General features: G+C 37.2%; 1 protein-coding gene across 1 annotated transcript; it reads right to left on the bottom strand.

Moving 5' to 3' along the window:
- Positions 1-10920: 10920 nt before the first annotated feature.
- Positions 10921-12167, bottom strand: LOC142894233 (uncharacterized). The gene has a single exon (XM_076035503.1). The coding sequence runs from the start codon at positions 12094-12096 to the stop codon at positions 11170-11172; it is 927 nt and encodes a 308-aa protein (XP_075891618.1). The 5' UTR covers positions 12097-12167; the 3' UTR covers positions 10921-11169.
- Between the last annotated feature and the right edge of the window lie 950 nt (positions 12168-13117).

Below are 13117 nucleotides of genomic sequence, written 5' to 3'. Positions count from 1 at the left end.
GTCAAGCCAAAAAACTTGCATTATCATTCTTGTGCTATAGGACATGGAAATCCTGTTGTCACCTATGAAAAAAAGAACAACAAAAAAAAACACACTTATCAAGTTGAGAAATTCTGATTGCACAAAATACAGAAACATTGCATTGTTTTTAATCTGCCCAAAGAGGACCACAACTTGTATGATAAGGAACTGTCTGACATTCACAAATGCCTTCAACATTCATATTAAATATATTCCCACCCTAAACTGTGTTATAGCTCTTCTCAAGACTAATTTCAAGCAAAGCAGAAAAACAAAATCTTCTATCCAGCAAACTGTCCCTTACTGTACACCACCGATAAAAATTTGAGCACTTTCATAGAAAGGTCTGACTTCAACTAAGTAGATATCACACAGATGGATTTATTATTTAGAGAATGTGCAAAAAATGAAAGCCAGGAAACGTGATTAAATCAAACAAGAAAGACAATTTGACACTTTAACGTGGGGGCATTTTAAATACAAAATCAAAACTATTGTTTACTTGGTACTGTGCTTGCAACATTTAATTATTCCTGCTTTTTGCAATATCAAAAAAGGTAACACCTGATGGGCGGGGATGGTCAACCACACTTCCAACATTGCAACATTACACATATCCTGACCAAGGAATGCACCAAAACTAAACCAAAGCACATAACTAAAAAGCTTCAGTGACTGTGAACCCAATATGGCTAAGATGGTATAGAAAGCCATTTGCTTTGATTGGTCAACCTTCTCCCGCTTTTGTCCTGGCTCACCTGGCCCGGAATGAATAAGAGCATGAAGGACACAAAGACTGCAGAAGGCCTCAACAATAAAGGAGAACACCACATACGACACACAAATGTAAGTGAAAACAGGATCACTGGCAACGCATGAAATTGTTACAGCACAAAGCAGCCAGAAACTGAGCAGGATAGTATTTCTGATTCTAAAGCCAGTCTCCCCTCTCAGTCTCATAAAGATGAGCGGGTGAACCACAGCCAGGTAGCGTTCCAGACATACCAGAATTTGAAAGGATGTCTCTCCTATCCAGCAAATGTTCAAAACATAATAACTATATTGTAAAATGACATCATTAGTGTAGATACCACAAAAACAGCCAAGTTGTGATAAGATGAGGAACAGTTCAATTAAAGCGTAGTGGTTGTTGAAAATGTCCAATGGACTTTTCATTGCAGACGCAGGCGAGGTGGTGCGTTGTTGCCGCCATCGCTGGATACCCCGATTAAAAATGAGGATGCAGGAAGGGAGCAGGAGGAGGTTGTTTGTGATGAAGAACATTGAGAAGACAATGGAGCCGTATTTGGTCTTCATACAAGCCAAAACCAAAGGGAGTTGAACTTGATATGATGAAAGGTTGTGATGGAGAAGAAAATCATTGGAGAAGTTTGTCGACATCTGAGAAGAAAAGGATTTATTATTGAATCAATATGGAGACGTTTTTGGAATTTGTGATTATAATCAGAGTTGTGCTTCCTATCCCACGTGAGGAACCTTACACGCTTGTAGAATGCCACATATTTAATTTTTTTGTATTTTCTTTTACAAAATATGTGAACAAAAGCTCAAACTCCATTAAATTAATTGTTGTGTATTTAGTGAAATATAGACATTAAAAAACAGCCATTACAGACAACAATTTGGGGTTTATAATTACTATGTGTATCAAGATAAAAAAAAAACATGAAAAATTTAATCATAATAATTAAAACGCTCACATTTTTGTCCATTTCTTTAATATGACATGGTTAAATAAAAAATACAGGGAGAAATACTGAAGAAAAAAAAACAAATGAGACCCACCCCTGTGGTCTTTCTGGTCCTTGCTTTCCTTTGTGTCTCGCCTCTGTGTACTGGATCAGTCGTCACTCTCGCTGGTCTGTCTGTGTTATACCCACTGCTGACAGATTTATCTCTGTTATTTTAGAGCATATGTATATCCTGTGCTGCAGGTATGCCTCCACCCTACTTCATGCAACCTCGCTGCAGGTGTATGCATTCACCAGCCTTGTCATAAGCCACTTACTTAAAACTTAGTCAAATGTTATCATCAAATTTTATCATGAACCAACCTTGTGATAAACATTAGTGATAAGCATATTAACACGCAGAACAATTAATCCTGTATGTTTGACTTGATATCTAAACTGAAAGTCATGAAATTTTATATTTTTTTCTACAAATCAGCTGTGTTCATTATGTGAATGTATGTGTGCAAGTATTGTGGTATGTATGATTGTTTTTTACATTCCACCATGCTTATTTTCTCTTTCCATGTGTCAGCAACACTTAGTTTTCTACTCCAATGTCAGGGTCGAATAAATTCAGAAATATCAACCAAGGTTGTGATTGGTAGACCGGCAGTAACATTGGGACTGAATGTTATGGTTTATTTCTACCTTTCTACCTTACCTTGTCTCTTCCTTAGCTTTGTTACCTAATTATGAGATGAAGGGGGCAGCATATGAATTACGTCACGCTCCCAAACAAAAACAAGTGTTCTGTGTCACAGCATGTGCTTGGCTCACATGGTTCACGTTGTGGAAGAGGTTGACATTCAATCAAACAAAACAAGTTTTGATTTAACCCGATATTTCGAATGACATATGTCTGCTCTTTTAGCTGTACTGCCTTAGCTTGAATACAAGAAATAATGGTGGTTTACATTTTGAGGGTGTGGGCCAAAATCACACAATCATTCATCATTCATGCCAGTAACCGTGATGCTTTAAACAATGAAAGACCTTATTTGTTTGAAGCACATGTATGTTTACATAGTAAATGCAAATAAAACAATTTAGTCAATTTAAATGTATTTCGAAATGTATTGCCACAACATTTGAATGTCAGCTGTTCATGTTGTTCAGTGAGAATGCCAATGGGAATGTTTTGCTTTATTTAGAAATAGAAATGTGTTTACGTAAAATGATTAAAGTTCGTAACTTGTGTGCTATGTTTGTTAATAGTATAATTCAGAATTTCACCAGCACCAGCCTTATTAGCGCTGTCTCTAAACAGCCAACTATCACTGGTGCTCACTGACTTATCAACCTTCTTTTATGCGTTTGTCTGCAATAACAGCCTTTGATTTGGATGTCCTCTTTGTTCACAGTTGTCTGCCATAGAAATGCATATCTTAGTCCTTTCCCTCTAGTTCCCTGATATTTCACAACTATTAATCCAGAAATTGCATTTTGTATAGATAAAGGATCTATTCTAACGGTAGAAAAACCAAAATATTTTTTGTGATAACACACAAACCCATTTATGGGTAATATATTAAGCTTTTGCCAATATATCATGCAAACATTTTACATATTGCACCTTTAAGTAAAGAGGTATTAGAATGTAAATTTATATAATATCAATTGATCTGAATGGCAGAGTTGCCGTCCAGTAGCAAGCCATTTTAACTGTCAATGGTCATTTGGTCAATAAGTTGACTGATTAAAAGGAAAGAGGTGAATGGATATATCAATTTCTTGTCACTATCCATAAAGAGAAACTATATCACTACAACACAAAAACTCTTGAGTGAAGTTGTCACAGTTCAACCATCCTTGTGCAAACCTTTCTTCATCTCTTCCATTGTGTCCATTTATCCTGGGCAAGGGTCACAAGATATCACAGAAATCAGATTTATCAAATGTAAGGTAAATTTAGGTGTCATCTGCATAGCAGGAAATCAAAAGATTTAAATAACTGACAGCGTGGTTGTGTTTTTCCAAAGTCCTTCTAGGCAAGTCTTGCCCCTCCACAATCATCTTGGTCAACAAAATGTCCAAGGAAACAAGCTCAATCTAAATGAATGGGATCATTTGGGATTATGGGATTTTAAGGTACTGCGAGCCTGGCAAAGTTTAAATACGTATATATTTAAACTTTAATACGTACTCTGAGGCTCTTTCTATAAAACATATATAGGATGCCTCAGAGCCCTACCTACCTATAGGGACACATCCCCACCCCCACACTGTGTGCTCATATTTCAAAATTCTGTATTATGAACAGAACTAGTTCATTTTCAGTTTTGTGAACTGAACTACCAACTACTTAATGTAGTAAGTGAACTTTCCCCAACACGGATGGGCCAATTCAAAAAAAAAGTAAAAGCTTAATTGCATCTCTTTTAGAGAGAAACGGAATTCATAATTCTTACTACTTCCATGTTTGTTTTACTATTTGATACAAGGTTTTGTTGTATAAATTGATTGGCTGGAGAAAAGGTCAGAAAAAGGGGGGATGGTCACAGTGGACAGTCAGTTGATGGTACATAAGGGCATTCATATAACAGGAGAGGCCAGACGACTGGACATAAAACTCCAAGGTCTATGCTCTTATATCCGATAATAGAAAATAATTGTGTGACAATTTGAAGAAGAAAACATTTCACAAACAGGTAATGTTGCATAAGTGTTTGGACAATTTTTAAATATAATTTCTTATTTAAAAAAAAAAAAAAAATTGCTAAAAACTTTTACTTAATAATCCGTAATAATGTGGAGTTTTTTGTGCATTTTCGTAGCTGACAATGCAGACTTAGAGAGTATTTAAAAAACCAACCCCTGAAATAATCTTTTAGCATTTTTTAAATTGTGTTGCAGTTGCCAACTAAGAATTTCTGGAAGAAAGAGATGGCACATCTCACTTTATAAAAAGCGGCTTATGTAACGTTACTGTAATAGCGGTGTAATAGCAATTCCTGAGGATGTTTTGAAATATCAGACCAAACTCCTGGAGGTCTTTGCTCCCACAAAATATCAAAATAAACAAAAGGTCTCTGAAAACATTTCATTTTCATATCGCATCACATGTTCATGTTTTTCTTCTACAGATATGACAACACAGTTTCCCCTGTCTGACAATGGCACATCTCTGTGTCCTCACATCTTGTGTTGCTACCTTTCAAAAGATGGTATGATCAACTTCACTGTTTTTGCAATAACAAAGTGTGTCCTGAGTTTTCCTCCTTGCATCTACGTCCTCTACGTAGCTTTCCAAAGATGGTGGCAGCAACGTTCTTCATCCACGGCAGCTGTGACGAGTCCTGCTGACGTCTTGACATACCACATTGTTGTCATGACTCTGTTCGGTGTCTTTGGGAGCCTTGCAGTCTGTTGTGGGATCCATGTCATCAATTACTTTGCAATTATTTTGGGTTTCCAGAGTTGGATATTTGCATGGCATGGAGAAATTGTCTTCCATATCCTAACCTGTCTGGAGCGCGACTTTGCAATTGTCCATCCCATCAACTATATGAAGCTGAAACGTGGAAGAGGGATCTTCATCAGAAATATCATCATTGTGTGTGCTTGGCTTATTTGCATTTTAAAAGTAGTTATGATCAAATTAGAATTAAATTCCATAATTTTAACTGCTCTTGACCAAATTTCTGTCCTGGCCATTGCTTCCTTTTGCAGCCTGTCTGTTTTCTGCATTCTGATTCGTCCCATTCCAGGTAAACACAGAAGGGGTGGAAATGACCGTACAAAGCAAAGGGCTTTCATCATCATCATGACTTCTCTATGGATATTGTTTTTGAGAATTGGCTGGAATTCGATTTTGTTAATTTTGCTTATAAACCCTGAACTTTTGAATTGTTCAAATGTATATACAGGAATATGGCTTACTTCTCTGAGTTCATTGGTCACACCTTTGCTGTTTCTACACAGAGCTGAGAAATTAGCATGTTGTAAGAAAGCAAAATAAAATAATAAAGATAAAATTCATGTTGGTTGTCTCCCACCGACAAGGTCACTGGTTGGATCAGGTCTGGGGTCTTTCTGTGTAGAGTTGGCTTGTTCACCCTGTGTCGGCGTGGCTTCTTTCTGGGTACTCTAGCTTCCCACCGCAGTCCAAAATATGCACTTGAGAGGAATTTGGAACTATAAATCACCAGCAGGTGTGACTGTGAATGGTTGTTTGTCTTGGCAAATTGTAAATAAAAATGTTAAATTGACTGCTCTTTCACAGTGTTTTTTGTTTTCTGTTTTTATCATTTTCATGCTACACCAAAGGGCCTTGCACATATGCCAATGTGTGACTGCTGCAGGCCCACTTGAAGCAATTTAGACTTTGGTGCCACAGTTGGAACAGTGAACAGTTGGAGCTGGGATTCAAAATGCTGATCTCTTCCTCTGGCATTGAATGACCTTGATCATCATCATGAGCAAAGTTCAGCCTAACTTTTGTAGCAGTGTGCAAATACTATAATGATTACCAATGCTAGGTGATTTTTGGGCAGTTTAAAGTCAGGATAGTGGTCAATCAACAGCATACCATAGGACTCAATTAAGATCCAATTATAAAGGCATCGGCAAATTGTATATTTTCGTGTATATTATAAATTACACTGCAAAAAACAATCTGTAAAAACTTTTTTTTCTTTGAAAACCCCGAGCCACTTGTGTTGACAATAGAGATATGTAGTTGCTGAGCTACGAAAACCACTGTACACAGCTTACAAGTTTACCTGAACTTCCATTTGATTTAATGGTCTTAAAATGTGACAGCTGGAATGGCCAAAGAGTGGATTTTGTTTGCAAAGTATGTAAAAACCACAATTTGCAAATTAAACATGACCGTGCACAGAGAAAAGCCACTATAAGGGTCAAACAGGTTGCGTCAGATTATTTGAATGTCAGCTGTTTAATGACTCATTTACCAGTGACTGAAATGGAAATGTGCTTGTTTTACTTTGTTCTTTGTTGATGATGATTTAGCTGAAAATTAGACTTTAACTCTATGTCTACTGGCAATGAAACAACATATCTGTGTGTTTGGGTGGAAGAAATAATTTCAATTGGATTCTTTTTGAGGGCAGAGTGAGATGTTAAATTCCCAAATGATAAAATACTATCAAAGTTTCTAGTTTTTTATTTTGGAGCTACACCAGATTATGCATTTCTGTTATTTAAATGCTTTCTGTTTCTTACATCGTCATTTATAACTTAGAATGTGATTTGTATTTATATACAATATTAAAATTTATGTCTATCTATCTATCTATCTATCGATCTTTCTAGAATTGACACAATTTTCTACCTTTATGAAAGCACATAAAGCAAGAAAAAGGGCTATAGAAAATAAAAGAATCATGACGAGATATGACCTGAGCGAAGTCCCACGGCCCGGCACCACATCACACATTGACGGGTACCGGTGTGCTTCCAGGGAGCGGGGTCGGGGGTAGATACATTTTGTCTAATAAGGTGAAAGCAGTTTAATTTTGGTTTTACAACTTTCCAAAGCCTCTTCACATCTCTAATTGAGAATCCAAAATAACACCTAAAAATAAACTTGTATACCTGATGTTTATTTCATTAATCTTTAGTGCAGATTTTTAATTGAACCTCCCTTTCATTCGAATAAGCACTTTTACTGTATTCTTGTATTTCAAAGTCAAATTATTATTGTGAAGCCATGGGGAGACTCCAGGACAGAGGGAGACTCACGTGCATCAGGGGGAGAGGCCAGACGACTGGGAGCACAGACTCGAAGGTTTGTGCTCTTACATATGATCACAATAGTGTAACAATTTGAAGAAGAAAACATTTTGTCTATCATTCGCATTCAAAGATCATCTTGCAGAGGTATTTGGACGTATTTTTTGTTATTTAAAAACAGCATACATTTGTCCTTTCTGATGTATAGAATAGAGGCATTTTTGTGCTTTTAATAGTTTCTAATCCTTGGGTAGTTTTTCTTCTTTGTTAAGTGTTGTTGCAGTTGTTCAAGAATATCTTAGGTCAAAAGAAAAAAATCTTTGTTAAAAACATGCACAACCCAGCATAAATTTATTTCAGTTATTAAGAGATGGTGCATCTATCATAAAACATTGGTGATGTAAAGTTAAAATTACTTAATAACTTTAACAGTGTAATAATTTCTGAAGTTATTTTGAAATCTCATGCTTAGAGATCTTTGATTTGCCAAAGATCCTTGCTACTGAATATCCAAAAACAGAAACTAATATGTCTTTTTAATCTGTGATAGTATGTTTTGGTTGGCATAAATATACTCCAGTTACAGTGATACAGTTATTATAATTTCTGTCTTCCATCATTTTCTCTAATTGGCCTTCATGTTTATTATCTTCTGCAGATATGACGGCACAGGTTCTCCTGTCTTACAATGGCACACCTGAGTGTGTCAACAATCTTTGTTGCTACTTATCAAAAGACGGTACTATCATCTTTACCGCTTTTACACTGACATTTTTTCTCCTGAGTTTTCCTCTTTGCCTCTTTGTCCTCTACCTGATCTTCCAAAGATGGTGGCAGCAACATTCTTCCTCTATGACAGCAGTGATGAGTTCTGCTGACGTATTTACCCTCCACATTGCTGCTGTCACTCAGATAGGTGTCTTTGGGTGCCTTGTTGCCTGTTGTGGGTTACATGGGAGCAATTACTTTGTAATTATAGGGGGTTTGTGGTGCTGGTTATTTTCATGGTATGGAGAGACGCTCTTTCATGTTCTGACCTGTCTGGAGCGCTACCTTGCTGTTGTCCATCCCATCATGTATCTGAAGCTGAGAAGTGAGAGAGGCATCTTCATCAGAAACATCAGCTTTGTGTGTGTTTGGCTTCTTTGCCTTGTAAGAACTTTTACAATGACATCTGAGAGAATGAACGCAATTGTAGATGTAATTGGCCACATATTTTCCCTGACCATAGTCATCTTTTGCAACTTCAATGTTTTCTACATTCTCTTTCGTCCAACTCCAGGTAAACAGGGCAGGGATAGAATTGACTGGACAAAACTAAGGGCTTTAATCATCATCATGGCCATTGCAGGGACACTGTTTTTGAGATTTTCTTCAAATTTGGTTTTATGGTGTTGTTATTTTTTGTACAGCACAGAAAAGCGTGATTGTATTAGTATTTTTATAGCAATTTGGTTTAATATTCCAAGCAGTGTGGTTATGCCTTTGCTGTTTCTGCACAGAGCTTGGAAATAGGCATGTTGGAAGTAACCAAATGGATATACAGTATATGACATTCTTATTGGACTGAGCAATTTATTCAAAAGAAAAATCAGCACAAAAAAATACCTCGCATGATTTTTCAATACTGCAACAACAACAACAACAAAACATGTTTAATGTTTTAAATAACATTCTTTTTACTACTTTTATAAGACAACTGGTGGCATGGTTAGACAATCAGGCATTTGCAGTCATGAGAAATGTAGGAATGTTACGCTATGTTATTTGTTTATTTTTGAGGAACTAAACTGTACATCTTTTGAGCAGGAGATTGGAGTCTTTTTAATTTGACAGTGCTGTTTGGGTTGTGATGGTCATATAGTCGTGTTGGTCATTATCTCGCCTCCTGGAGGTATCGTGGGACCAACTACGAGATGAAACACTGATAATAGGAGGTTCCCACTTAAAAGTTGTGTGTGTTCATCCATGTTTCTGTTTTTATGACATATTCATTTGTGGATTGTATACATATGAGCTTGTGTTTCTGACTCTCAATAACTGAAAGCTTTTCAACCAGAAGTGCACACGTGACCCTGAGAACATAGAATGTGGTTATGTTTAGTTGTTCTCACGTAGCTGATAAGAACCAACCACCCCACCCCCCTTCCACACACACACACACACACACACACACACACACACACACACACACCTGCACAGTTACACTACATTACACAAACTTGGAAAAAAGAACAAGTTTGAAAAAAGTCTGAGAAAGTTTTTACTTTCTCATTGTGTAGATTAATGTCGAGGCAAGGACAAATTGTATATTGTTGTGTATAAATGATTTTATATTTTTTTGTTTGTCTGTCTTCCATTTATAGTTTTACCAAATGTTTCTAAACTGTTCAGACAGCCTAGAATTGTATTTGTTGAACTGCATAAACTGCTGTACGTGGCTTGTCAAAACTTTCATTTTGACTGTGATGGCTATAGTCAAGGCATGGAAAAGATGTTATTTGTTGGAGAAATATGTAAAAAAAAAAAATTGCTGTATGCAAATGAAAACATGACCGAGCTGAGTGAAATACCACTATTAGGGTCAATATGATTTGACTAGAGGCCAGATTGTGCGTCAGAATATTTGAATGTCAGCTGTTCGTTTGTCGGAAAAATCAGAAATCATGCAAGACATTATAACTGGATTTGTCCAGAATGAGCCACCAGAATGAATGATACACATGGATGTGCTGCAGGACAGAGCGCTTCAAAAGAGGATTTGTCCAACAACAAACTCTGCTGGCTTTTAAACCTGCACGCACTCAGTGTACTGCACCGGTGTACGCACTACAAGTTTTAGTCCTTCTTTTTTTTCTTTGGTCTGTGTGTTTATTGATTATCAATTTCCCTGTTTAGATTAGTAAAGTTTATATGTATTGAGCTATCGATAAAAACGGCCATCAATAAATGGTTGAATGTGTTGTGGTCAAGAAGTGCAATAAATGATAACTGCTGTGTGCTAAACTGTTTCTGTTAAAACTGTTGTATATATCTTATTTAATTCAATACTGCATAAACATTCACTCTTAGTTGTGCAACGCACTAATCAGCAAATGTTAACTTGTGTTTTGTTTTAAAGTCCCTATAGTGCTAACTTCACATTCCTATACTAAGTATTTAAGAAATATGACAGACTGTTTCTTCACTGTTTTTTATTGCAATACACAGCACATACAGTAGTAATAATAATAGATCATTATTTCAATTTCTATGTACTTAATACAGCGTGCTTCATAACAAATAGCATACGTTTTAATTTCATGAGATGAAAGAAATAGAAAAGGGCTCTGCATTATGGAATCACATACGACATGCATGTTAGATAATACACCATTTTTTTTATACATTTTCTTTTGTCTGTGAAAAAACAACAGGTATTCAGGTATTTTGGCATTATGATGTTTTTAAAAATGAAATTGCAATTATAACGGCGCCATGCTTGCTGAGAACTATTTGCTGCTCACATGCAGTGGCAGTAAGAGGTTACCCAAAGTACAGGTTGTGTAGCTTTTTCCTTTTGTTAAGCACATAAACACACCTTTGCAATGAATATAATCCACTGAAATATATATATTGACTAGACACAAAAATAAGGACAAAACATTATAAGTGTATTTCATTAAGTCAAGTTTACAATGTTTATCAATTTCATTCAGCCTCAATCAGCCTCAGAGCTGTATTTGAAACACACAATCTTTTCTGCACGGTGAAGAAACAGCAGAGGCAGCACGTAACTGCTGGGCAGACAAAACCAGATTCCCATGGCCCGCACCACGCAGCCCACAGTATAGCTGAGTAAAGATGAGGCGGCCAGCGCCAAGCAAACCAAATTTCCCGAAAACCTCATCAGCAGCACTGCCATGATGGCTGTGATGGTGACAAAAGCCCTTTGCTTCATTTTGTCAACCTTCCCCGCGTTGCTTCCTTCCTCCGCTGGTCCGAGACGAAGCAGCACGCGGAGAACCGAGATGCTGCAAAAGGAGCTGACGGCCAAAGACAAAACCAAGTTGCAGAAAAACAGAATAACGATGAAATTTTGAGTGATCAGAATTTTTAAAGCAACCAGCCCGGCACATATTAGCCAGACACAACCAATGCTGATGTTCCTCATAGTTATGCCTCCATCTTTGCTCAGACTCATGTAGGTCATGGGGTGGACGACGGCCACGTAGCGTTCCACACATGTGAGGACGTGAAAGAACATCTTTATGCAGGAGATGATGGCAAACATGTTGCACCCCACCCACAGCATCATCGGGTGATCAAGGAAGGCGCCGCAGCTGCAGACAACGGACCCGGAGATACCGAAAAGCTCCATGGCGACCATGTGGTAGGTGAAAACATCTGTGGGATTCATGGGCTCTCTGCTGCCATCCTTCCGCCAGCGCTGAAAGCCAGTGTGGAGGATATAGAGGGAGAGCGGGAGGAGGAGCAAGATGTTGGTGATGGTGAAGGTTGTGAAGATGCTGGAGCTGGGCGCGGTGTTAAAGCAGCTGTTGAGGAAGAGCCCTTGTGACGAGTTTGCGGAAGATTCGTGAGGACGGGAAAGGGAGATGTTTGGAGGGTTGCGGTAAGACAGCTCCATGTGCTTGAAAGAGGAACGCGAAACAAAAAGGAGAGACAATCACAGAAGGGTTTTGAAAATTTGAAATAAAAGCTAACTTTTTGATGCAGTGATGCAGTAGCCAGTGGTTTGCCACAAAAGCAAAGAGCATTGCTTCTATTCGCAGTGAAGTCACAAGAAACATGTCCAAACCAAGAAAATCATGCTATAAATTGTTCTTTCTTTTTTTGGTGTCTTGGATGATTTTGACATTTGACATTAAATAATAATTTATTTATTTTTTCTATTTAGTTGCTGACTGACACAGCTTACCCAAGAGATTCCCACCAAAAATTGTAATCTTTTTCAATAGTAAAGTAGGACCTTCATTTTAAAAGCAAAATAAACAGGCGTCAAGATACATACAGTATATTACAATAGAGTAAAATATATGTGCACCAACCTTCTGTTATCTTCGTCTATGTCTTCAAGAGGTCTTCTTGAGGCTGGTGTCCTTTCCTTTATTACACTCATACATGTCCTTTATATGGGACGTTGAAGTAGGACTTTGGTTTTTTTGCATGTTCAGAAAAAAAAGATATGACATTTCATCCGTATGGATTTAGAAGGCAAATGTTACACGGCCCTGCTGGGGTTGTACTAGAGGAGCCCTGTTACTAGAGCTCTCTCTTTCTGTTTTTTTAATACTCAGGTTCAGGTTTATTATCGGATGTTGGAAATGGAAGTGAAAAACATTCATTTAAAAATACAAAACAAAATGCAAAAGGAAAAACAAATCTATTCTGTCGCCCTTTTATGAAAGTCCCTGAACTTTGTAGTTTGCATGCCTGAAATATTCAAGATATGAAAATGTAATTCACTGTAGACTCTAAAACAGCTTTTTTTTTTCTTTCTTTCTTTTTTTTTTTTACATACAACAATACAGTGTTATGTCTCACTTATGTTAACTCAAGTGAAGGTGCAATAAGCCATCTATTTGCTGGATATGTAAAGAATATTGAATATTTACACGTGCTGTCCGACTTGAGGTTGAGAGAGATTT

Source organism: Nelusetta ayraudi, unplaced genomic scaffold (assembly GCF_046127955.1).
Source record: "Nelusetta ayraudi isolate G7.1 ecotype Tasmania unplaced genomic scaffold, CSIRO-AGI_Nayr_v1 ptg000042l, whole genome shotgun sequence".
NCBI classification, from domain to species: domain Eukaryota; kingdom Metazoa; phylum Chordata; class Actinopteri; order Tetraodontiformes; family Monacanthidae; genus Nelusetta; species Nelusetta ayraudi.
Note: the sequence above shows the minus strand (reverse complement) of the source record. Positions and strands in the feature narration are given on the sequence as shown.